The sequence below is a fragment of the Gouania willdenowi genome, chromosome 6, assembly GCF_900634775.1.
Source record: "Gouania willdenowi chromosome 6, fGouWil2.1, whole genome shotgun sequence".
In the NCBI taxonomy this organism is placed as follows: Eukaryota; Metazoa; Chordata; class Actinopteri; order Blenniiformes; family Gobiesocidae; genus Gouania; species Gouania willdenowi.
Genome location: NC_041049.1, coordinates 55989147 through 56016945, shown reverse-complemented (window position 1 = coordinate 56016945; position 27799 = coordinate 55989147). Strand labels below are relative to the sequence as shown.

At 38.6% G+C, this 27799-nt stretch overlaps 1 protein-coding gene across 3 annotated transcripts in view; it reads left to right on the top strand.

Moving 5' to 3' along the window:
* The window catches only part of galnt18a (UDP-N-acetyl-alpha-D-galactosamine:polypeptide N-acetylgalactosaminyltransferase 18a), a 181723-nt gene that overhangs the window by 91086 nt on the left and 62838 nt on the right, over positions 1 to 27799 (top strand). For all 3 annotated transcript variants that reach the window (XM_028451369.1, XM_028451368.1, XM_028451367.1), the window contains exons 2-4: positions 8706 to 8910; positions 8999 to 9165; positions 20690 to 20876. In XM_028451369.1, the coding sequence (XP_028307170.1) occupies positions 8706 to 8910; positions 8999 to 9165; positions 20690 to 20876 (559 nt within the window). The remainder of the gene's footprint in view (positions 1 to 8705; positions 8911 to 8998; positions 9166 to 20689; positions 20877 to 27799) is intronic.

Genomic DNA, 27799 nt, shown 5'->3' with positions numbered 1-27799 from the left:
ACACATACACATTAACTCATGCACACATATTTTCCCGCTTGCGTGCATCTCCTGGGATTCCCAGTGAAGAGTGGCTTTAGCCAAGCTCAAAAAGGAATAAATCACCCGTACTCTCCATAATAAATGTAGAGATAGAAGCTGACAAGTAAGTATTTACAATTGCACTGTACCTCAAAGACCTTGTGATCTTGGTAAAATGAATGGCTGATGAAATCTGCTCCTCTGATCTTTAATCTGAAGTGTCAGAGTTTTTGGGGAGAGTCAGAAGAGATTAAAAAAAAGACACCCTGCAATTTTCTGCTCAGTTAACAGGGAGGTGAGGGTTATCAAAGCGAAGATGAACAGCTTTTGATAAAGCTGAAGAAAATTGGAGGCTGCAAACTTCAACTGTTGTTTATCACATTCTCTTAAATGCCTCTACAAGAACAAAGAGCCTTTTCAGACACTTCTTTACTGGAATCTGATATTAGTAACTAGTTTTACATTTGGTGTTTGAACAAGTTCCTTTGCTGTTTTTCTTGTAGAAGTAATAATTAAGTTTTTAATGTTTTCAATTCATTAAGCAAGAGAGGGGCTTTTGCAGTACCCCTGATATTAATGAGTTGTCAGCATTCCTAATTCTTACTAAAATCACATCAGATTAACAGTCAGGGTAATGTCCTGCTTTGCCTAAGCTTTGGACTAAGCAGATTTGTAGGGCCTTGCAGCCATTGCAACATTATAGAGTTCATGCAAAATGTTTACTCTATTAGGGTTTCCCTTCCAACAATTGTTGAAACAGTTGTCCTAGAGTTTTAAAGAAAAAATGCGTTATCAGACCCTAATTTACATCTTGCATCATCTATAAACGTTTATTTATTACATTTGATGTTTATCTTTTAATTCATTAGCAGAATTCTTCTGAGCTGTCTCAACCTGAGGGTTAATTAGTTTTGTTCACTTAGATTGTATTTGATATTAATACTTGTGAGAATACTTAAGGCCTGTGGGTATATTGTGCTAGTTCAGGTTTGTTTTGGCTGCTGCTCTCTTTCTTTGTACATTTCTCCTGAGTTATTTAATCAATCTCCTGGATTCTACTCCTTAAAATTCATTTGGTCTTTGCAGAATTGCAGCAGATTTTTGGTGCTCTTTTTGATTCAAGTCTTTCAGCAAGTTTGAAAAACATTTTTCTCAGCCAAGAACATTCATTTGCATTAGTCTTGTGATTAATCACAGTTTAGGAATCAAGCCAACAGGTCAAAAAAACCATTAATAACTACTGTTCATCTCCCTGCATCCACTTGTCATCAGAGTGACAGAAATTACTCTTCTTTGTTGTCTCTGAGTTGTTCAGCTGCAGTAAGAACGCCCCCTCCGTCTTTTGCTGCCATTGTATTTGTAACCATCACACAGCTGTCACAGTTCAAGTCTTTAATGTTTAAACCAAGGTTTTAATACATTTCCATATCAGAGACAAAAGGAGGTGAACTCTAAACTCTAAATTCACCTTTTAAAAACCTCTTGGCTTAGTTGTCAGTGTGGCACTTTCTACGTCTGAATCCTAAAGGAAAATACGGAGTACTGATTTGATTTGCTCACGTTTATTAAAAGAGACCTGTTAATCACACCGAGGGGAGAAGAAGAAGCAGAGATCACCATCTGCTCGCTGCTCAATTAAATTAATCATGTGTGAACTTTAGCTCAAACCCCCACATTCCTCATCTGTCTTTTGACAACCCTTTGTTAGCCTTTGCACTCACTCTGATATGTGTTTGTGTCATTATGCACAAATAAATAAAAAAGAAACCTTTGAGCACTGCCTTCGGGATATAAATCGTTCTGTAGCACCAACGTAGCAATGCAATCAAACATGTGGCAAATCAATTGAATACAGTTTTATGAATCATTGCTCCATGATATAAAAATAAGCCCCTGAAAAACCTGAAGTTAGTACAGAATGTAAATTAATTGTCAGTGTTTCCCTTATGCTCCCTTAAATAATGCAAGACAAAAAACCTTTCAGTTGGAAATGATGTCGGAGCTTGCAGAGAAAATTAGATTCCTTGCACAGGAACAAATTCTCTCAAATCCTTGAGTGCAAGTGAGTGTGCATTTGTGTTCTAAAGTGCAAAGCCTGCTGTGGCCTTCCTTCAAGGCTGCTCCCTTAGTCTGTGCGTCTATAGAGCTCTGATGTGCAACCTGAAAGTAAACACAGAATGTGAAGATGTCTAATGTGTTTATGCTTTCACAAGTTCATGTCTTATTCAGCATTCTGATCAATCCCATCTGTGTGTTTCATATCCAACTCTGAAATTTATCCGTGCATTTACATGCACACAGCTAGCGAGAGATACGCTCCCAAGCTAAATAAGCACCTCTTGTCTTGTCTTAAGTTTGCATGCAGAAGAGAAAACTAAACTCCTGACAAGCTCTGCCTGACTCCGCCTTGATAGGTGGCGCTGTGTCCTCTACAAAACGAAGAAAACAACAGATGAAAAAGTATTCCTTTGTCCATGTATTTTAGGATGTTCAGCTCCTATAGCTGTAGCGGCATTAAAGCTGTGGGCATACACTCTGCGATTTCTGTCCCATTTTGAGCCGATATTTGAGCGTCTATTTTTGGGATCGAGCCAAGTCTCTGCCAAATTGTGTGTCGTGCATTGACCTCACAACCAGCTCCCGATCAGCAATCGTATGGTCGCAAGAAAATCAAACATGTTTTAAATCCTGGTCGCTCTTCATGAGGGTATCGCACTGTTGAAGCAAGTCCTTAAAGCAACCGTTACTATGTAAACAAGGTCCGACATGCTCAGAGCAGGGCACAATGGTGAAGCGGTGTGCTCAGGGTAGTCGTGTTGTTTCCATTCCCAAAGCTGAAAACGCAACTGGAGCAACGTGAGAGATATTACAGTGCCTTGACATAACTATACATTAACGTACCTAGTAAAGGGGGGGCGATGACTGGAGTATACAGTGACTAGCAACTATCATATTACTGTATTACTATCGATATTGGAGTCAACATCCTCTGGAAGCATACAAGTCTCCCAATCTATATTACTGGCTTTGTTTTTTACCACATAACAGCGTTAATAGCTGCTATCTTATTAGCCTTGGGTCACCTGTAGGATAGCTAGCTATCTAATGTAACATGTTTGTTTTTATTAAAATCCCCATTAGCTGTGGTAACACTCTTATGGCTTGAGGTTGATATGAACAATATAATGTAAGAAAACTTACCAGGCAGTGCAGGAGCATGACTGGTCTGGTATGTTTTTGCTTCAACAGTTGTAATGTCCCGTTCGCGCAGGTAATGCTCCAAAATGAGTCACTAACACGCACCGGTAGATTTCTCCTAGCCGTTACAGACGAGACGAACTCAGGAACACGACGAACATCCCAAAAGTAAATAAAGCTCTTGCTAAAGGTCAATTGTGGCTGAAAAGATAGTTCCAATCTGGGAAAATCTTTCATCTGATTCTTGTGTAAGGATTTATAACAAAGGAGCTTTCTTATATAACAGATGAGCTTCACATTCTGTGTCAAACTGACTAAGACACACAAAACCCATTCATTGGAGTCTCTGAATATACCTTATTGCCTAGGTTTCTGAAGTGGGGTATGGGTACCCTCAGGGGTACGCAAGTTGTCATGGGGCTACAATATTAAAAATAAATAAATTGAAAACTAGACATTAAATCAACCAGCAGTCAGGAGCCTCCATACATTGCCACTAATTACATATTAGCCGATGTAAGACTACCAATGGTTACAGATTATTATTTTTGTTATTATTATTATTATTATTATTATTATTATTATACATACATTGTTCCTCAACAGGATAGGTAAAATTCAGAGACAAATTTCACTGTAGGGCTACATTGTATTTGACATTACATTTGTGGTTCCCGATCTTTTTTGTGTCTTGACCCCATTTTAATATCACAAATTTTTGTGGTCTCCAGAGACTTTTTTCTTTAACATATGGCCCCTTTAAAACATTTTCAAAAAATACATTTAAATTTTTTAGTATAAATTATTAGACATTTTAGGACCCCCATTTGAATTTCAGGCGACACAACATGGGTCACGACCACAAGGTTATATGGCCTCAAGTTAAATGTCTGAAGGGGTACAGGACTGTGAAAAGTTTGGGAACCACTGTCTTATTGCATTGTCTTAGTTTGTATCTTCTGTCTTGAATAAAATAGGAAAGTCTTTAGCACCATCTCACCTTGAAAAGCACGCACAGGTACAATTAATGAATAAATGGGTGGATTATGGTGTGCAGACTTTATATAATGACTTCAACTGACTTGGAGCAAGCTACCTAGTCACTTTTTAGATTGAGGAATACTCAAAGATTCCCAACACCACGCAAGTTTCAGCTACTGTATGTATAAGACTTATTAATGGTACAAACGCAACGGTAATTCTTGAATTGTAATCAAGATTCAATAGGCCGTTACGCCACCACCATAAGACTGCTAAAGTAGTTTCTCCTATTCTAATTCTGCTGACCAATGTTTTGACTTGATTCTTTCAATCCCTCTGCATTTGGCTGAAACATTATAATGTCTTAATTAGCTAGCCGACGAATTCTACTGGAACTGATTAGGCTGTCATGTTTGAGAAAATTAATAGAGAAATGTATTCTGTTGGTATTTGATGATCTGAAGATGCTAGACATAGTCAACCTATAGGTCAGTCACATTCTTTCAAGCAACTAAAAGCAATTGGCATTTTATTTGTACTGTATATTGCATTTATTAATTTATTAATAACTGATTTAGATTAAGATATTTTTGCTACATTTACCTCAAACGGAAACTCTATTATCAAAGATGAGTTCAAACAATATATACTTATATATGTTAAAAAGAAGAGCAGTTTTGATTGACCCTGATATTACTGAAGTCAAGCTGAGCTAAGTGCATGAAACGACTGATGAACAAGGTGAGCTCAATTACCTCAAAACACTGCTGCCTACTGCCAATCCATTTGGTCGGAGTGAGTTTGGTGCAGATGCCCTCAGGTACACAGGAAGGAAGTGTGTGCACAAAGTTGTTGTGATATCAGAGCAATATTTATTTTATTCCCACCTTCTGTGAAACATTTTTCTGCCTCACTTCACCCGTTGTCCTGTCCTGTTCTTTTCTTTTCACTGTGGATTTTTGTTTTTACCTTATTTAATTCTATCATGTGTAGTTTTTTTGTCTTGGAATGAATTTCCAAAGTTTTGCTCCTGGCTTTTCCAATGTGATTTTAGCCTCAGATGGCTAAAATCTGGTTAGGCATCTCTGTTATGTCTAACCACAGAGATGCAAACAAGATTGTCCTAAACAGAGTCATTAGTTCACTGCCACAATGCTCATAAATCATAAGAGTTTGCCTTTTACTGACCTTTTATTGGCCTTTTGCTGCCTAAGGCTTACATTTCTAAAATAAATTAATTAATATAGACATTTATGATTTGAATTATATCGCCTATGAATGCTCAGAGATAATGCAAGAACAAATGCATCAAGCAAATTCCATATTAGTTACTTTTGATAAAATGTCAGGGTTCTCACCAGGAATTTTTCACAGCATAGAGGGATCACGTGGTGCGAGAGCAAGCGCCACCGGCAGGTAAAATTTTGAAATTTAGTGAATTAAAGCTAAAGTAGTTTTTTTTGTTGTTGTTTTTTTTTTTTGTCTTTGCTCCAGCCTTACTTTAAAGCTAAAAGTATTTTTTTGAATTGGTGAAGGTGATGACGAATGTAGTTATATTTGATCATGCTTGGTATAGGTCCTCCACTAATAAATACTGAGACATTGTATAGACAAGGAATTACATTTGATTCTAAAGACTAATTCCAAGACATGCTTTTCAAATTTAAATGAGGTATTATGTGGGGCATGCAGTAATATTGGAACAAACACACGCGGAGGACGCGCGGATATGCACACAGTAGAGCTTTAATCTGGTCGAAAAAAGAAGACTTGACCTGAGAAAACACGGCCGAAATCCGTCCGACCAGAATGAAGCCAATGTCTCTTTAAGGCCTAACACGTTTCAATCAGACGGTATTCACATCTGTGCGCGCGCATGTTGAATAATTAGTTGTCAGTTATGAACATGTTGAGCAGCTTCATGTGCTGCTACTTGCTACGTCCCGGTTGAAGCTACATTGTTTATATTGGATGGTAATTATGCAGACAGGCAGAATCTGAGGCAGCTAAGTGGCAGCAGGGGTCCTCGGGATCCTCAGATAAAGATAGGAGCATCCGAGCAAATCGGAGGTATTAAATAAATGGTACAGTTGATGAATGTGTTTCTGGGTTATTCAAATTAAAAAGTGAGTTAAAACAACCCGTGCACTCCTGGAAGTCCATTTTGTGTCCAAGTTTGCAACAATTATTATGATGGTACTGAGTAAAAAAGGAAAAAAAACATAAAATCTCCCCTATGTAGCTGAAAACTGATTGTAGGGGGACAATCCCTCCGTAGGGGAGCAAAATTTCAATGTTGGGGGCCCCTACGCTCAACAGCACTGGTGAGGACCCTGAATGTGCTGATAATTCCAAAGATTCTTAGACACATTTTGTCCTTTTTCTTCTACCTCAGGATTACAACGTGTTCTTTTAGTACAGCCAGAGGGCAGCCTCATTAATGATAATTAATGACGTTTGCTGTAATTTGTAGAGCACAAAGCACTTCCTGCTCTTATCTGTGCTTTAGCACCTCCAAGAATCTCCACAGGTGCCGTCTGTAAGGTGTCTGTCGTTGTTGAAGTTCTCATTTACCTCAACGAAAAGCAATAATGCATTAACTAAAAGCATCTGTCTGTGTAAACAGCTTTTTCCAACTTGTAAGTGGAGCTCAAAACGCGTACATTAAACCTCTAAGAGATTCAGTAGCATCACCTGTGCATATCAGGGCTCCGGCAACGCGCATGAGGGCTTTTGAGGCTGGTGGCACTTTACCTGCAAGAGGAAACGGCTGCTATCGTCAGAAGTAAAAGCATTGGTCTTCAGAATAAAATAAAACAAAATCCACTCAGCTCAGGAGAAGGGGGCATTTTATTTTCCTCCAACAGACCTGAACCAAAATAAATAAACAAGATGTATTTCAACTGATTTCAATATTTCAATATATTTGTTTTTGATTTGTTGAATAAGTTGAACACTGCCAAGTGGCAGAAATGTCTAAAGAAACTGAATAATAAAACCTTCTAAATGTCTTTGTAGGCAGTTGTGCAATTTTCCTACATTTTTTACACAGTTTTGAACATTTCCGATTCTTTGGCTTAAAAGTTAACAAGGTTGCCTGATGATTGGGGTTTGATTCCATCCGGGCCTTGGTGTATTAGTTTTCAAGCAAGAGTTGTATTGGTGTTTTATTTTGGTTTTTGGTTTGTGCACTGAGTCAGCCAACTTACACCACATTCCTGCTTTGCTAACTAATGCCATCAATTGATCTTTCGCAAAACCCCGCCCATTGTCCAATCATACATCTGAGGAACCGTTACTATGTAAACAGGGTCCGAGCAGGCACAATGGTGAAGCGGTGTGCTCATGGCTTGTGCAGGTCGGATACCAGGTACCCCAAGAGTTTGGCTGGGGGAGTCGTGTTCCTTCCGTTCCCAAAGCCGAAAACACAACTGGAGCGATGTCTACAATGGAATATAAAACTATAAAAACATTTCATGGATGTCTGTGTGTCAGTATGCGTGGATGTGTAGTATGGGAGATGTATATGTTTTAAACATTCTCTCATCTTGTCTGCACTAATGTGTGTGTTCAGCAAAATGCTTGATTTAATTTGATTTGATTTTGAATAAATAAGGTGACGTAACTATACATTCACATACCTATAGCGCTGTGAGCCACGACTCCGTAAACATTAGCAGGCTCGTGCTGGGTTTGCGCCGCTAGCTCGTCCATCTTTTTGGAGCTAGATCTAACATTCCCCATGATGACGGACGGGAGGACAGGCTGATATCTTCTCCTTGCTCGGCACTTTGCCCCCACGTTGACGTCCCCGTTGTTTCCTCCTCAGTTCATGGAGGATGTTGGGTCTCGCTGCATTGGCTGACGTTATGGCAAGCTGTTTTAACATTTAATCAGTGGGGCTTACTAGTTGCAATTTTAATTTTCACTAGTGGGAATTACATTTTGACATGTCAAAATGTATTTTATTTTATTTCTAACCCTAACCCTGAAATTACATTCTCACTAGTTACAATCCCAAGCTCACATATCAGAAATTCAATTCTGACTAGTCAGAATTGAATTTCAGATATCTATAATTAAATTTGTGATATCTGAAATGTAAAAGCTATTGTAGATATCTACAATTAACATTAAAATGACATGTAAGAATTGAATGTGGCCTCGGAATTTTAACATGTCGAAAATTGAATTGTAGATATCTGAATTTAAATTTGAATGGAAGTCAATGGGACATTTTGACTAGTTGTACTGAAGTTTCAGATATCTATAATTGCAATTTCCACTAGAAAAAAACAAAAAAAGAGAATTTAATTTTTGATATCTACAAATAATAGTGTAACTAGTGAGAATATAATTGTAGATCTAGGGTTTAAACGATTCCGAACAAGACTCGTTCAAAATTGATTTTTTTTTTTTACTGTTTTTTTTTTTTATTAAATACAGTAAAACACTGAGTCATCATATAGAAAACATATTTTTCTGTCCCTTGTTTGTTTTCACAGAAACCCCTCAGAGGGATGATGAAGATGCTGTGTCTTCAAACCCTGGCTCAGACCAGGCCTCCGCACTATTCAAGCATTGGGGACGTGACCTCGGCCCAGAGAGTCGAAGGGTTGCACTCAGGAAGTTTCGTTATTACGGCTACAACGGTTACCTTAGTGACCGCATCTCCCTCACCCGACCTATTCCAGATTTACGGCCAGATGGGTAAGTTGCCCAGAATGTTGTGGTTTCTCTTAATATATTTTGCACAATGACAGAGTCTCTTAAACCTTGGTCTTTCTTTTTTGTCCAGATGCAGAAACATGTCTTATTCATCCGACCTTCCTCAGATTGGCGTCATCTTCATCTTTGTAAATGAGGCTCTGTCGGTGTTGCTGCGCTCAGTGCATACAGTCATTCAAAGGACTCCAGCACACCTTCTCAAAGAAATCATACTGGTGGATGACCACAGCAACAGCTGTAAGCTTATCTAATGTCTCTAGTTACAATGTTTGTGATATTTAGATATTTACGGGAAACTAGGATGAGAGCTTCATGTTTTAAGCTCACCACACAGTGACCCTTTAGTGGCTAGCAGCATTTTAACATACTATAGATATATTTACTGCCCTCAAAAAAGCTGTGTAATTGTTTTTGCAAAAGTGTCAAATCATACAAGTTCTAACATCTATTGTTCCTCACAGTCGATAGTAGGGATGTAATGATTAATTGTAAGGCAGTTAAAAATCGATTCATAGGTATCACGGTTCATATCGATACTCTGAAAATTGAATCGCAGTACTTTCTTTTCTTTATTTATCCTTCTCTTGTCTAGAAGCGTAGGTGGCGGGCGGAATCGCCTACTATTAAACATGTTCATAAATGATTCCTTACCCTTTTAGCACTGAAAGAATATCTGTAATATTACATGAATATCTGTAAAAGTCACCTTTTTCTATTAGCTCTGTCTGCTAGCGCATAGCATCTCTTCTTCACTGCTAGAATTGTTAGGGTTTGTTAAGTTGTTTGTTAAAAAAAGGGCCCAACGTGCTTGGCGGGGGTTGAGCCTTTGTGCTGACCGGAGGTAAGAAAGGTTCTTGTGGTCAGTCCAAATGATAAAGGATTGCTGCGCCCCCTCCAACCAGTGTCTCCATTCTTGGATTGCTGAAACTACAGCCAATAGCTCACGGTTACCTATGTCATAGTTTCTCTCCGCTTCAGAAAGACTCTTCGAAAAAAAACCACATGGGTGTAGCTTGTTGGTCTCAGCAGAGCGTTGGGACAGAATGGCACCCACACCTAGATCGGATGCATCCACCTCCACAACAAACTGTCGACTGGGGTCTGGATGGATGAGTACAGGTGCAGTGGTGAACTTCCGTTTGAGCAGGTCAAACGCACTCTGAGCATCAGAGGTCCAGGTGAAGGGAATGGAGCTCGAGGTAAGGCGAGTGAGCGGGGCGGCAACTCTGCTGAAATCCTTGATAAATCGCCTGTAAAAATTAGCAAAGCCCAAGAATCTTTGTAAGTCCTTTCGGGATGTGGGGGCAGGCCACTCAGCCACAGTTGAAAGCGGATCCAGCCAAAATTCAGGCTAACAGTGGGTCTGTGAAATTCACACTTCTCCGCCTTGACAAATAATTTGTTCTCCAAAAGTCTTCTCAGAACAAGACGGACATGCTGAATGTGCTCCTGGATGTCCCGGGAGAATATGAGTATGTCATCGATGTATACAAAAATGAATTTGTTCAGCATGTCACGCAAAACGTCGTTAACCAGGGCCTGGAAGACAGCGGGAGCATTAGTAAGCCCGAAAGGCATTACCTGGTATTCAAAGTGTCCCAATGGCGTATTGAAGGCAGTCTTCCATTCATCGCCACTCTTGATACGCACCAGATGATAGGTGTTGCGTAGATTCAGCTTGGAAAAAACAGTTGCCCTGTGCAGAGGCTCAAAAGCAGAATCAATTAAAGGCAGTGGGTACTTGTTCTTTATCGTAACATCATTAAGCCCTCGTTAATTGATGCAAGGGCGCAAGGTCTTATCCCTCTTTCCTACAAAGAAAAAGCCAGCAGCAACAGGTGAGGAGGAGGGCCGAATAAGACCGGTGGCTAATGAGTCATGAATGTATCTCTCCATAGCCTCCCGCTCAGGTCCAGACAGCTTGTATTAACGGCTAGAGGGTAAAGGTGCACCAGGGAGAAGATCAATAGCACAATCATATGGTCTGTGTGGAGGAAGTGAAAGCGCCTTATCTTTACAGAAAATCTCAGCCAAATCATGGTATTCAGATGGTACATTAGAAAGATCTGGGGGTTGTCACATTTGGGATATGGGTATGCACAGGAGAGATAGCTGAACGCAGACAGTTGGAGTGACAAAACACGCTCCAGGTAATTGAGCCCGTAGACCACTCAAACTGTGGATTATGCAAGGATAGCCATGGTATTCCAAGAACAATAGGAGCTAGAGGAGACGGGAGAACATAGAGCCTAATAGTCTCCTTGTGATTTCCTGAAAGAATGAGTGTTATAGGGATTGTGCAATGAGTAACATGAGCTATTAGACGCCCATCCACAGCCTTAATTGTCCTGGGTTTGTCTATGGGCTCGGTGGGAATGCCAGTCTGTTTTACAAAATCTGCATCAACAAAATTCTCATCAGATCCGGAGTCTATTAAGGATATCACAGAAAATGGCTCACCATTGTACAAGACTGAAGACTGCAGCTGGATACGTTGTGGTGGGGGTTTCACGGAGGTGTTATGGCTCATCAGGACCCCCTGACTCACTGATGAGCCACATCTTTTGGCAGATGGCTACATTGGCTCCGAACGTGATCCGAGCCCCCACAGTAGAAGCACAAATGGGACTGCTGGCGACGCTGACGTTCAGCAGGATCAAGGCGCAGACGTCCAAACTGCATTGGTTCCTCAGTGGTGGAAGATTGTGCCTTGCTTGATTCCATCTCAACCCCACCAGGACCAAGAGCCACAAGAGGGAGACAAAAACAGGCACATCCGGCCAAAAACATAACAAGAATAGCTGCATGCCAATCGACCACTGTGTTACCAGTGTCCTCTGCTGGTCCAAACAAATATCTGATGTAAATATAGTACAATGACTGTTTTTTTTAAGTCCAATTGTTGAGACACAAAATACATTTTCAGTTTTTTTAAAAAAAGGAACTATTATGCAGTTTTGCATTGTTTACTGTAGAACCAGAATTTGAATGAATAGGCTTCTTCTTCATTTGTATTATTCCTTTATTTATTTCATTCAGGATTTATTTTTAGTTAAATTGCATTGTTTTGAATAGTTTATCAAGGAATTCTTTTGACAATGAAAAATATGAAAGGAATATTTTTCAGTCATCGTTTGTCTACAGTCCCATTTTGTAAAATAAATCCTGAGAGAATTGTAATGTGAACCCAGTATCGTGAATCAAATCGTATCGGGAGTTGAGTGAATTGTTACATCCCTAGTCGATAGTCAGTCACCTATTTATTTGGATACTATTTGGACTGTCCTGTTTGCTCTCGCTCTAATTTCCCCATAAATATCAAATTATCTCACAAACAGAACAAGATTTTGCTATTAATATTTTAATTTTAAAACAGAAAAATGCTGCATTTCTGGCTTTTGTGGTTTCTGTGATTCTCTTTTGGTTTTAACGCAATAAAATGAAACAACTACACTGTTTATTTGGTTTTTTTATTTGGTTTTAAAACGGAATAACCAAAGAACGAAGGGTACACGGGTTTCTGTAGTACAGGGGTGCCCACCCTTTTTCGGCTCGCAAGCTACTTCTACCACGGACAGCTCTTTGCGATCTACTTTTTGGGGGGGGTTGTAATTGTAAAAAATCACATATTACAATTATTAAAATAATAAATATTTGTATAATATTAAAATACAATCATAATGTTGAAGCAGTAACACTTAAAAACGGAGTTAGATTGAAATGAATTGTATGTAAATACAATTAATAAAAATATATATTTTTAAAAGTTTGTAAAATATACAGGCTAAATGTGTAGCATTTCCATTTAATTGTAGCAGAAACCCAACTGTGAAAGTGCGATGGTCTGCAGTTTGTTTATCTTAGATCATCTCACAGTTCTGTTATAACAGAATTATATGCACATTATATCAATCCACAAAAGCTCCAAACACAGCTGCTCACTTCATAAATACCAGGTTAAAGGATATAATCTTTGTACTGAATCATAACACTCAAATACCTTGTCTACATTAACCCAAATCTTGTAAGTTCTCTGAGAGGCTGATGGAGTGATGGTGATGGACTACATGACTTATTACAGAGTTAAAGAGTGTGTGGGGGGTGAAACCACAATAAAAAAGCACATTTAGCGCTCCCAGTCAGTAGCACACAGAGACTTTTACTGTGTAGCTCATTTTGTTCTTTAGTAGAACTTCCATTACTTCCACACACGTAAGTTGCCTGATGCTGCTGATAAATGTACCTGTTGATGCCATTGTGACTGTGAACGTCTGTGAGTGTGTTTTGGGCTGGAGGACGTTCTTCTTCTACTGATTATTAAAGGTTGTAAATAATCAAATAAGTGCGCTAGCGCTCCCTCAAATTGAGGTCAGAAGCTGAATTGTTAAGTTTGTATATGTGACTGTGCAGTTGTCATTTATTTATGAAGTCTTGTGGGCCTCGAGCCCAATCGACACAAAATGCCTCCACGATCGACGCGTTAGGCACCACTGCTGCAGTATATACTTATGCCTCCTTCTCATACTATTAATCGTAAGATATTTTAAGTTGAAACTGCCCAATCTTTTTATTTTCCAAGTCTTGCAGTGATGAGATGCAGGTTAATGGAAAAAATTATTCCACTTGAAATGTGAAGATATTTCTACATTTCTATTTATGCAATGTTTTTTTTTTTAAATGGTTACCTTAAAGCCTTAAATATGGCTGTTACTATGGCAACATGATGCAGGGGAGGTCACGCCAGCCATTCCTGCAAGGAATCCTAAGAGACTGAAATAAGGCGGATATAATCAAGAAAATGTAAATGTATTTACATGGCCTCAGCCATTGACTGAATACTACTCGCTTGTTAAGAGCAATATCTTTTGAAATTTACATCTCATAAAATGGATGAAATCGCTCCTGCCAAATCTATAATTATAGTTTTGTAATACTTGTCAGTGCTTCCACTGCCTGCAAATGATATACAGTACATACTCCCATACAGCCATCCCTTACATTATAGCAGAGTTTAGCTTTGGTAGCTCATAACATATAATAGGTGCTTTACAGGTCACTGAAATATCATTTAATGCTTTGTGAGCAATAACTAATATCAGCATGGAGGCAATTTAGGTTAAAACAACAGATGAAATGTCTCAATGCAAGCTGTTATTACAAGGTATTGATAATCTTGAGAATTACAAGTGAGGGTTAACAGAGGCAACTCAAAGGTAGATGTAAAATTACATTCTTTAAAGGGGACATATCATGCTAAATCCACTTTTTTAGCCCTTAAATGCATTTTGTTGTATATTTAGAGTGCTTAGAAGTACAGAAAAAATCAAATTAGTCTTTTCAGGTGCTCCGTAGATATCTTTATATTCTTTTTTGATTTTTCTATTCTCTATTACGTTTTTTTGAACTATTACATCACAGTATTTGCAGCGGAACTGCCAAATTAGTACATCAACGCCATTTTTATTTCTCGCTTTTATTTTGTAGTCTAAGCTCAAGGATGCAGAAGTTACGAGAGGAGAAATCAAAATGTTCGGTTGTTGGATGTAGTAACCCACACGCTTCATTACAACGTCTCCCAGCATCAGAACCTTTTCGAAGTGCCTGGTTGAGTTTTATTTTTCACGGAAATGTACCCACATCTGTGGGTAAGGTCATTTTTGTGTGCGCGAAGCACTTCAAGGATGACTGCTTCTGCAACCTCTGCCAGTATAAAGAAGGATTTGCCGAAAGGCTTTGTCTGATTGAGGGTTCAATTCCTTCTATCTTTGGAGCACTTCGGTAAGCTGTAAATAACGCTAAAAAGTGTGATAAGACGTCCCTGTCATTGTTTTGTTAGCATTAGCAGTTGCTTAGCAGTTGCACCGTCTTCAGACTTCATATGTTAGCGCTGTGTGCTCGTTTTAGATCCTTGATGATATGGCCTACGTTATTTAATTTAAGTCTAAAGTTTTCATTAGTCATTTCATTTTGCCGTTTTTGTCTTTTAAAAGACTGTATTAAAATGCATTTCGTGACGTTAGCTTGGCGCTAGCGTTAGCTCGGTGCTTGTGTTAGCTCACTTGTTAGGGTTCTGCAGGTTCATCATCTTCATTTTCATCTCGCTCCGCTGGGTCCGACTCTGGAACATGTAAGACTGGATGGACAAGTCTTCCGTTGTTGACATTTTGTAAATAACTTCTGAATAAAAAGTTTATGCGCCGCTCCATAGCCGTATCTCTTCTATCAAACTACAAAAATGGCCGAGCAGGGTGGAGTTGAACCGAGTGTCACCTGAAGAGGGGGCGGGGTATGGAGTGTCTCATTTGCATTTAAAGAGACCGCACCAAAACGAGTTGCTCTCAGAAGCACATCAGAAAAGGGGTAGAAAAGGGGCCTGTGGAGCTATAATAATGAGGAATTCAGACCCAAGCAGTGCAGTTCCGCTTTATATAGACCACAACTGTATGATTTATATCTAAAAAGGAAGGATTTAAAACCATGATATGTCCCCTTTAATCAAGTTTGTATTCACCTTAAATATGAAAACTTCAGTTTATAACATGAGTTCACTTTGAGTTACTTTTATTATTTAGTAAATGCCTTGTTCGTTTGTGTAATGTACGCAAAGATAGACGGAGCCAAAGTAACTGTACTAGTTCCAAACATTAACCAGGCTTACTGATGTGAGTGATGCTTCCAGTCATTGCGGCACAAAGCAGACCTTTGTAAAAACTTTTACTCACACAAGTGGAATTTGTGTTCTGCTCATTTTTACAATTCAGTTAATTAATAAACTGTTAATAAATGTATAAATACTGTAAAGTATTAGGCAATAAAAAAAGGACTTTTGCTAGTTTAACTATAGGTTTGAGTAGTAAGACTGAGAGCAATGGATGATATTAAGATGAAAGACATGAGTTTTAGGATGTTGGAGTGAGGAAAGTAGATTTTCTGGGAGGGAGGTTTGGTGATGATGGACTGCAGCCTCCTGGCAGAAGGTAATGATTGGAATAGGTTGTGTCCAAGATTAAGTCCATCTGCAACAATCCCTCATGCACTAATCGGAGTCCTTGAGGTGTGCAGGAACTGGAGTAATGGCGGATTGCAGCCAGTTCAGGCTCCTTCCGAGAATGAATTCAAGGCTTTTTAAAGGAGGAGGCTCCAACATATAAAGGATGCCAACCAACAAGATTCAAAATGTTTATGAAATGAAATTAAATCCTGAAAAGTTGCAGTGGAAATATAATCAAGTCAAGGAAACAGAAAGGGACTGAACAAAGTACGGTGTGTGTGCCTTTTCTTCTGATTTCCTCCGACCTGTTATCCGTTTCCTCCTCCCTCTTTACCTAATTGACAATGGCCACGTTTATATGAGGGCTTTAATTCTCCTTATTTCAGGATAAAAGTTAAATTATCTTTAAACTGACCTTGTAAACACTTAATTTTGTAATGAAATGGCTAATTCCAAATTTAACTTAAATTCAAATTTGGTGGCTGGTTTTATTTCATAATATTTTGTGAGATGTCTCACTATGGGATGCACTCTCAGCTGCAGCCCTCAGAAACATTTTTCTGATTCTGCCAATTAGATTGGCGGGTGAAACATGTCCCTCCGACAGGGACACTCCCACCTCCCCTTAAGAGGAGGAAGAAAACGGACACACATCATTCAAACACCTCTTCTCATATCTTGCATCTTTCTACCAGCTCAACCGTCTACAGGATCTTTTTTTAGCCTCCGTTGACGGACGCTGATAGGATTTGGACGGACTTGCTTTTTTGTGGACCACAGCAGGTCAAAAGAAGCCGATCGGTTCCAACGTTGCCCCCAACATTCCTGAAAGTCCGGCGCATGTTGGCCCACCTCGTGGGCGCTCACACTCCAGTGGACTGCCCAGCTCCACGCTCGACACTTGTCCAGAGGTTGGGGGTTTGATCCCGGTCGATTCCGGTCTATGTGTTGTAGTGGCAAGACACTGAACCCCAAGTTCCTCCCAGACGTTGACGTTGTCAGCTCTGTCCCAAAAGCACTTTGTGACCTCTATCTGTGGAAAGTGCTATATAAATAAACATTACTTATTTAATTACTTACTTGTTAAGCAACACCTGTCACAGGCTATTGCTTTGGCTATTAGCCATGCACACTCGACTCAGGGTCTCACCACATCCTAGGCTTTGTTTGAGGGAGTGCCTGTCTACTCGATAAGCATATCTGCAATATGAGAGCTACCACATCCCATAGTGAGACATCTCACGAAATATTATGAAATAGAACTTGAGGTTATTTACATGGATACAATGAAAAGAGTGGATGGAGGGATGCTGACATTCACACGGACACACAGACACGCACACACGACCATCAGCAAACGGAACAGGCTAAATCGGGCAACATGAAGCACCAGAGCTTCACTAATGAAGCGCAGATCATCATAATGTTATCTTTCCACTCAATGTCCTGTATAGTGGAGATAGAGATGCCATTACATTAATAGTTGGCTTTGATTGGCCAAAGTACGGTTTTCTATCATCCTTCTCAACTACTCTATCTCCCTTCTCCTGCTCAGCTAATGAAAGTGAAACCATATGTTATTGTCGAGCTGCTGCTTTGAAACTACAATCAAAATAAAGGTGAAAACATTTCTTATTATGTGGTCTTCTATGTTGTAGCTGAAAAGAAAAGGTTTTTTGTGTGTTTTATCCTGATAGATGTGATACGTCTCATTTGCCCCCTGCCCAATCAGAACTCTTCCTAACCCCTCAGACCTAAAGCAGAATTTAATAAAGCCAAAAAACCTGTTTTCCATGGAAATCTCAATTCAGAATTACTATTTCCATGTAAACACAAAGCAGAACACATTATTCTGAATAATTTAATTTGGAAAAGTGAATTCCAAATTTTGTAACCGTGGTCATTTTGAGGTGTTCAGCTAGGAGAGGAAGAATGAAGAGCCAGGGGGGCTTAAAGGCACCAGCCCGTCACTTTATTTTTACCAAACAAATAATGTTCTCCCTGTTGTTTGGACAAAATAACAGAAAACTCAGTCACAGCTGTGATTGGGTAAATTAGGGCTGTGAATTCTCATATTGAATAAATACAGCTGTCTGCTTTTTAATGAGGGCTTTTACTTCATCAAAATAGATCCAGCAGCTTTTATCTTTTACTGGTAGACTGGTTAACAAATGTGACCCAATATTAAAAACTAAAATCACCATCTGTTCCACTTCTCAGAGAAAAAGCTCTGTGCTGCATTTAAAGACTTGATTTTTGCACCCATGATTTGTTTGTTACTAATGTCTCAACACTTTCAATTCTCATAATAAAGGAGCCCATCTTTTCTCCAGGTCAGCTGCAAACTGTGGCCTGATAAAGGAAAAACACAAAGCCTACGGAATGTGATGGTTAAAGGAATGATGATAAATAATGAGAAAGAAGAGAAGCAGCCGCTGTAGCCCTCAGGCGGGTTTGCAAAACAGAGAGAATACAATGAGCAAATGACGATGTTCCCTCTTCCTCAGTGAGCTCACCGTGTGTTTTCAACAGTTGGCATCTCAACGAATGTGTGCAAGGTCTCAGGAGATCAGACATGAAGAGAAAGCAAGAGTAAAGGGAGCAAAAATATGCCCGGCTACACCTATAACATATTCAAAGAAGCAGTACTCGTGCACTTCAACAGCGAGTTCATTATCTGACAGCTCACAGGCTTTTATTTTTATCATGGGCCTTTGTGACCCCCCCCCCTCTCGAGTACGTGCTGACATTTCACACAGCAAAGAAAATAATCAGCGTCTGGGTATATTTCTACAAAAAAAACTGAGGGCTTCATTTTGAGAGAGCAAAACAGTGTGATGTGCAGTAAAAGGAAGAAAAAGTTAGTGTTAGTCGCTCGTTTGCCGTCACTTTTATGCATCCGCTTGTCATTGCCCCAATAGGTCACTTGGTTTCAAGAATATTTTTTGTACTGTATATTCATATGGAAGAGGATCCTCCTATTTGTCTTATGTGCTATGGCTATTTATTTACATCCTGTGTGTGCCACATGTTGCACAACCTGTGATTAATAATTTATTGCAAGAAACACCAACATTTTTACACATAACAGCCACCTAAACCGGATGTTTTTTTTGTTTTGTTTTTTAAATTATTATTATTATTATTTACTCATTGTGTTGTACTTAAGAACAAACTATCCGACACCAAGACTTACCTAAGACCAGAATGCACCGAGACCAGGATAAGACCAATAAAATTGTCAGTGAACAGTTGAAGAACATTCCCTCTTTAATTTTAGTTTTTTTTAAAAAATACATTTAATGGACAAAATCAAGGTGTCTGCAATTCTTTCAAAGCACTTTTTCAACTAGATTCTTGCAAAAAATAAATCCTTGTATGTATTTAAAAGCTGCGATGGACTGGCACTCTGTCCAGGGTGTACTCCCACCTAATGCCCAATGAGAGCTGGAGACGGGCACCAGCAGACCCCCCTCAACCCTGAAAAAAGGAGCAAGCGGGTCAGAAAATTGATGGATGGATGTTTTTAAAAGTCACTGATAAGTTCAGAACTATTTTAATTAGATGGATTTATTTATTTATTTTGTCAGGTGAATAAGGCCTAAAGTAAGTGTGTTTCTAACTGAAAAATAAGATGGACTAATAGTAAATGTTTGAAGTCAAACAACAGTTAATCAGGGACAGTTCCAAGTGTTTCCCCTTATTATCGTATTAATGAAAATTCAGAGTCTGGCCAATCTGAGAAGAGACAGAAATGCTCTTGAGTCTGAGACGAGACCAAGACCCAAAGAAAATGTGGTTTTGAGGACTACACCACTGAATACCTGTCTCTGATAACGTTGTTTATTGTAATGACTGGTCTAACATTGTATGGTTGAGCAGCCAGTCTTAGTTTAACATAATAGATTACTTATATATGAATTAGTACTTGTGTTATAAATATCAATATGGTAAATTTCATTCCATACCGGCATATGTTTTGCAACTCATAACTCTATCCAGAAAATGAATGGATGTTTGCTTTTGCTCTCAAACTTCCATTCAGTAAGTAGGTAAATGGGTTGATATTTTACCGTAAGTACCACTTTTGCTGACACAATAGCATCTTGTGTCTTTCCAATTTGGCCTCCTAATAGACGCAGCCTGATAACTATAAACACAATGCACTCTATGTTCATCGGCCTAATCATTGTTGTATGCTGATAAATATACCCAGCTTTAAGATGTGATTTGGAAGTGAAAAATTGGTAATTGTGCCATTTACTACAGGTCAAGGTCTTTAGTCTGTGCATTTTGAATAGCACAATCAACATAAAGCCATTACAGTGTGTCTGCTGCTTTGTCAGGTTTAATATTTTGTCTTGTCCACTCAGTGTTGTGCCCATGGTGTTACAACACAGCTTGCTTTTTCAGCAAATTACTCAGCTATTCTCAAATCACCCAGACTGCTTTCTATGCTCGTACCACTTGAATATATGTAAATTCAGCATATTTTTATGAGTGCTTAGGATTTGATGGAAAGGTCAAACATTTTAAGAATAACAACAAAATTTGTGGAATAAGCAAGTGGAAAACACTGCACCATGTCTAGGTAAAGTTTTCAAATGTAGTCATTTTACATAGAATCAGGTTCTTTTTTGCACCTAAAATGGATTCACATGAACTCTGTCTGCTTTGATTGCTTCTTTTTGTCTCTATCAGCTTTGTTCACCTGATAGGTTCTTACCAATAGTGTGTGTGTGTGCGTGTGTGCATGTATGTTTTCCCCAGCCGAGCTGAAGGAGCACCTGATGAAATTTGTGGATGAGACCAACAGTCAACATGGACAGGGCTTCATCAAGGTGGTACGTCATGACAAGCAGGAGGGACTGATCCGATCCAGAGTGAGCGGGTGGAGGGCAGCTTCTGCTCCGGTGGTTGCTCTGTTTGACGCACATGTGGAGTTCAACGTGGGTTGGTAAGGGACCACTTTCACCAGATCTAAAACAAACATAGTTATACCTTGTTGTATCAGGGGTGTCAGACTTATTTTAGTTCTGGGGCAAAATACGACCCACAGCTTATAGGCGGGACAACAAACAATGTCAACATTATTATTCCAGTATTTAAGACACAGACTATGTCCAAGCAATAAGTGACAGATATCAGTTCCTGTATTCTTTTTTACTCCAGTTTTGTGTTGATTATGTACCATTTTATTTGTACATGTTTGAAATAAAGATTTTGATCAATCAATCACACAATCAAATAGATGGAAATAATTTAGTTTATCACATATTCAGCTCCATTCAAAAAGAGGTTTGAATAATTATGTGTATTTCATATATTAAATGATTTACTGAATTCATCCCATTTATTATTAACAATTTCTCCTATGTTTTCATCAAAGTCAGCTGAATAATGAGCTCTAAAGTGGTGACGGGTACTAAAAGACAGTGTTGGGAATGTTACTTTAAAAAAGTAATTAGTTATAGTTCCTCACTACTTGTTCCAAAAAGTAACTGCGTTAGTAACTAAATTACTCGATAATAAAAGTAACTCATTACCAAGGAAAGTAACTATTTGCGTTACTATTAAAAAAAAAAAGTTGCTATATGTCAAAGAATTCACATTTTTTAGATGCGTGTATCGTGAGGTGCTTCATTAAATTTGAGTTGTTTACAACAGATGTGGACAAAGTCTTCACTCCTGGATATAATGAACACTTCACATGTACGTTCTTGCCTTTGACCACAATTCATTTAAAGTAGTGTGTGTGTGTGTGTGTGTGTGTGTGTGTGTGTGTGTGTGTGTGTGTGTGTGTGTGTGTGTGTGTGTGTGTGTGTGTGTGTGTGTGTGTGTGTGTGTGTGTGTGTGTGTGTGTGTGTGTGTGTGTGTGTGTGTGTGTGTGTGTGTCTCTCTCTCTCTCTCTCGCGGGTGCTGGCACGTCGCCTTAGTCAATCATAATCGCTCACCTTGTTTTTAACCCGCCTGCTCTTGCTGGCACATGTGTAAAAACACTGGCTCTGATTGGCTACCATGAAACATGACGCAGCCTAAGCCAATCATAATCGCTTACCTTGTTTTTAACCCACCTCCTCACAACAGTCGAGTCAGAAGCCGGGGATGCTTTCGGATAGCATTTTATTTAATCAATGCATGTAACGCACCGCAATTAACGTTCATTAACGATAACGGCGTTGTAACGGCGTAAAAAGTAATTAGTTAGATTACCCCGTTACTGAAAAACAAACGCCGTTACCTAACGCCGTTACTTTAAACGCCGTTATTCCAAACACTGCTAAAAGAGCAGGAAAAATGTGGCTATTAGTGGGTCTATTTGTGACATTTAGACTTTAACCCTAACCCTAATCACAAGTTGACTTGATTCATTGCGATATACATTTTTGTCAACTCTAATCTAAATATCTCTTGATTTTCACCTGAAACTAACGACACAGCCAGAGGTCGGTTATCTGTCAGGATGGTCACCAGTTGAGCCAGAAACCGTGAATTGCCAGTAAACACTTTTGATGTTGGAATTAAGTGTTTACTGGCAACATTTTTAATGTTGGAATTAATTACTTGAATTTGGAGGCCATTAAAGACTGTAGATTATCCAGACGCTGCATCGTGGTGAGAGAACTTCTACAGAGAAAATCAGCCAGCGAGACTAAACTAAGATATTGAAAGATTTTTCTAGTCTGTTATGGATTGTTTATGTGAAAAATAATACCCATTCTGTTTGAGATTTGAAATTATTATGATCATTCTTTAACTTTGCTCACTAACATTCACACTCTTTTTGTAACTGTAGTATTTTTCATATTTAGTTAAATTGCTACATTTCCTAAAATGTGTCTCATTTCGCATATTTTCACCAGCTTTTATTTATTTGTTTAGAGATTAGAATGAAGCCAAGGTCTCTTTAAGTCTGAACCTATTTCAACCTGTCACATTTGTGCACGCGAATGTAAAATGATCCCATGTGAGTTGCTATGAACATTAGGGTTGGGTTCCGAAACACGGTACCAATATGGCACTGGTTCCAATGTAAACAGTAGTAACCATACCAAATAAGAACCAACATTTTGGTGCCCCGCCACCCCCCGGTTGTTGATCATGGCGTCATTGCAGCTACTCACCAGATTCAGCACACCCGTTGTTCATGACTGATAGCGAGAAGATAAAAGACCACATGGAGTTTACTTAAAAGCCGAACAATGCACCGGGCACCCCGAGCTAAGCACGTCAACAACAGCAGCAGCCAGTGTCGGCCTCCCCGGACAAATTGAAGTGAGTCTCGCTCCCAGCGCTGTTTGTGTGTCACAGATGGTGACAGCAGCCTTTCCTCTTAGCAAACACCGTTGCCATTCTACATGTGACAACAAAATATGAGCTATGTCTATACTTCAACTCAGTGTCTGCTGACTTTCTGTTTAATGTTAAGCTCATAACAAGTCCTGTTTAGAGACACACTTAAGCTTTAACACCAGATTTAGAAGACTAGAAGGCAGAGTTTTGCATTTACACAGGAACGCAACAGATTGGCTTGCTCAGGGGTTTACTGCAACCTGCGGCTCAGGAGCCACATGTGGCTCTTTGACTCTTTTGCAATGGCTTCCTATAGCTTTACAAAAACAATATTGAAATAAAGAGTTACTTTTTTTTTTTTTTTACAAAGGCTATTCATTATTATTGACAAATAAAATCATGATAACAATATTAATCTCCAGTATTATATACAGCAGTTTAAAATAATATTGTTTTATTAGATATTATGTTTTTGTTGATTTATTATTTCCATATGTTAATTGTATATATATTATTTAAGGTAATATTGTATTCAATTTGGCCCTTTTTTTTGCAGTTTAATTTTTTTTAAAGTACCGGTTTAAGCACTGGAACCATTTAAAAAAAAAAAAACCAGAGTAGGCACCGGTAATGGATAAAACCCAACCCTAATAAACATGACAAGCAGCTTCATGTATCACTAAAGACACTACGTGCATCTTTCCCACACTAATCGAAACGCATCACCTGACCCATTTACTTACAGAGCAGTGGTTGAACCCAGTCTAAGCCTGTGGTGTAGCAATTAAAAACAAGCCTGAACGAGTGCGTAATGTTGGGACTAATAATTCAAGCTGTAGTATAGTTTTCCTGTTAGGGTTAGCAGGATTTTGACTAAATGTTACCCAAAGATAGACCTTATGCCATGGAAGATAAATCCAATGAATTTTGGAGGGGATCTGAAACAATATACGGATTCTGGATTTGAAAAATAAAAACATCCTTTTCTCTCCTAAATGGGGACATTTCAAAAAATCATATTCATATTTGATGGATCTTTATGAAATTTGATTGAGTTAGGTTTGATTGGTTCCCCAATTACCTCAATGAGTTTTATCTGAATTGATCCTGGATTGTGCATTTCCTCACAATTTTTAGACAAATGGAGGGTGTTCATATATTTGGACCTACTGTATTGTTATTGTTACGTGCAGCGCACCTACACGGCCTATAAATAGGCTGGCTGTCAAGTAACCGGGACTCCTCCCGTCTTCTGACAGCCACTCAGCTACGCTCCACTCTACTGTCGGCGGCGTGCCTCGTCAGCTATCGGATCACAAGGTTACCTTTTGGGTTTTATACCTGGCGGGATCTGTAATCCTGTTTGCTTGTTTTCTTTGGGTGGGCTTAGGCGGGGTTGGTTTAGTGTCTTAGTTTAGGTGTGGCACCGACTCCACGGACCCTGTACAGGGTTAACCCGGAACTGCATCTTTTTGTTCTGTTTAGCTGACTCATCAGGTCCAACTTTCAGTTCCTACTTTGTAAATTATTATCTTCCATTTCCTTGTTTTCTAGTTAGTTTTAGGCCATGGGATTTGGGGATTTAATGGTTGCTTTTTTTCCTCAGGAAACAAAGGAAAAATCTCAGCAATCCTGGCCACACATAAATAAAAACTTTAAAAAATGTCTATTATGGTTTCCCGTGTCCTTTATAATTATGTTTGTTCCTTTCGGGTCGTAACAGTTATTAATGGGACAGAAATTTCTTATTAGCCTTTAAAGTGTAAATGATCATTGTACCATTATTAGGATTGCATGATTGTATGTGCTCTTATTTAAATTAAAATAAGTCAAGGGTCGAATCCAGTGTTTTTTTATTCCACCCTGAATTCTGCAAATAACCTGCGAGGGATGAAGCTGAGTCAGACTTAAAAAAACATAAAGTTGGTCTCTATCTTTGTTGTGTAGCTCATCTGTTGTTGTCTTTATCTCTTCATTGGCCACGGTTACATCATGTTTTTTTAAATTCTGAATTAGTTATTCTGAATTAAATTATTTGGAGTTAAAGTGCTCTGCTTCATGTTTACATGGAAATAGTAATTCCCAAATTGAAGTTTTCATAGAAAACAGATTTATTTGGCTTTGTTGAATTCTGCTTCAGGTTTGAGGGTTGGGAAGGCTCTGAAGAACGTGACATATCACGTCTATCAGGAAAAACAAACCTTTTATTGTCGGCTATAACACAGAACACCACACATGAGAACTGTTTTCACCTTTATTTTGATTGTAGTTTTGAAGCAGCATCTCGACAATAACACACGGTTTCAGTTTGGACCGCGGAGCGGAAGGTTCCTGCTGCTTAACAGAAGGTTTTCCTTGCCGCCATGATGAATTCATGTTGGGTGTGGGATACATATGTATGTGTATATACGTATATATGCATATGTGTGTATCCATAAAATGAAGAGTTCATCCTTAAGACTGCTCTACTGTAAAGTGTCTTGAGATACCATTGGTTATGATTTGGCGCTATATAAATAAAAGATTGATTGATTGATTGATTGATTGATTGATTGATTGAGATAGGAACTAATCACTGGTAAAAAGCCCAGTAAAACGCCGGAAAACAATCACCAGGAATAAATAATTGATCCTTGATAAAGATAGTAGCTCTAACAACAGGTAAAATGATAAACTTGATGATATTACAGCCTGTACATGCAGTACGGGGACGCATTTACTCTGCCTCCGGGTCCTAGCGCCAGCTGTCCGGTGAAGACTGTTCCGTCCGTGTGTTTAATAAGTCTGTGTGTGTCCATGTGAAATTCCGCATGTTTATGCTTCCGTCCATCCACTTTTTTTCAATTTATCCATGTATTCTAAGGCTCTTATTGAATAGTCTATGCTGATGTCCGGGCGGCCATCCTGGATTATGTCGTCATTGCGGTAAATCGCGCATGCGCAGAACGACCAGAATTAACTTAAAGGGGAAAGAGGAATTATCTAATTAAGAATTTAAATCAGAATAAACCACCCACCTAATTCGGATTTAAGTTTAATTCGGAATTAAATTAGCATTATAAAGTTAGTGCTTACAAGGTCAGTTTAAATAGGAATTAACTTTTATTCTGCTTTCAAGAGGAATTAAAGCTCCCATGTAAACGTGGCCATTATAGTTGCATTCTGACAAATGCCTTGTTCAATCAATATGAAGCATACTGCTTGAGGAATCAATCCCATTTAAATGTTAAATGTTTTTTTTTATAAATGTACACTTTCATCAACACAATGTTACATTGTATAGAGTACTTGATGTACAGCATAACGAAAGACACAAGAACATGTTATTGATTATGTCAGTCCTACCCTAACTGTAAATGTGGGAGAGTGTTCTAAACACGCCAGCTCACAGGCGCGTCTGCCTTTGAAAGTTCCTTCGATCATCAATGGCCTGCTTTTCTGCTGCTGTGTTCCTCATTACTGAAATGAGCTGTTACACAGCAGGAGGTATGAGACACTCATTCCCCTGAGGCACTTCATGCTCCTCTGCTCATATTTCTAATAGTGTTTGTGCCCAAAGTGTGTGCATGAGTACTTATTTTGTCATCTGAAAAATAGATAGTCGTATTTTCTGAACAAATTTCTGTGAAAGCGTTTTCAAAATTTGCCTGTATGTATTTGTAATTGCCATGAAAATTATATTAAAATTGTCAATTATAATCTACTGCAAAACTGGGAAACCATGTTAAAATTCTATGTACAGTTTTACACATACATGTAGTTAACAGTTATTAAAGTGTTTCATATCAAGTTTTCCCACATTTTACCAAAAATATTAAAATCTATATTTTCATTGATTATGAAGCCTAACAAGGTAACCAATAGATAGGAAAGAAATTAGATGATAAATATTTGTTTTTAGTGTATTTTACAGCTGATTTAGGACCCGTTAGCATAAGATATGCTAACAGAAAGCTAACACAAGAAGATGGTTACATTTTATTAGGTTATTTATTTCAGGCTCAGTAATTGTGATTCATTGTAATTGAACTTTACTAATGGAGAACATAATTATAATTGACTTTCTGAGGATAACAAATAATTGTAATTGAATTGTAATTACAAAAAATGCTGGCCACTGTAACCGTAATTGAATTGTAATTGAACATGGATGATTGAAAACGTAATTGTAACGGAAAAATAAAATTGACCCCAATGTAACCGGAGCATCCAGTTGAAGATATGATCACATTAATGATACTCATTTTAGTTCAGGGGACAAATAGGGACCAGTTTGATCTCAAAAGGGCCGCAGATCTTAGGCAGGAAGACGAGTGGTTTCAATATTATTGTTCCCTAGTTTGAAAATCCACATATAGATTATATGATATGTAATATACCTACATCATACAAGCAATAAGTGATAGATATTAGCCCCTGCAAGATCTTCACTTAAATTTCTTTAATTTTGTGACCAATTTCAATTAAATTAGGGAAATGTTGGGGAATAACTTGCAGAAAATTGAGAGTTCTTTTGACAATTTGCTGCTTCCAGGCCTTAAGTTTGACACATTTAGGAATATGAATATATATGAATAGGAATATGAA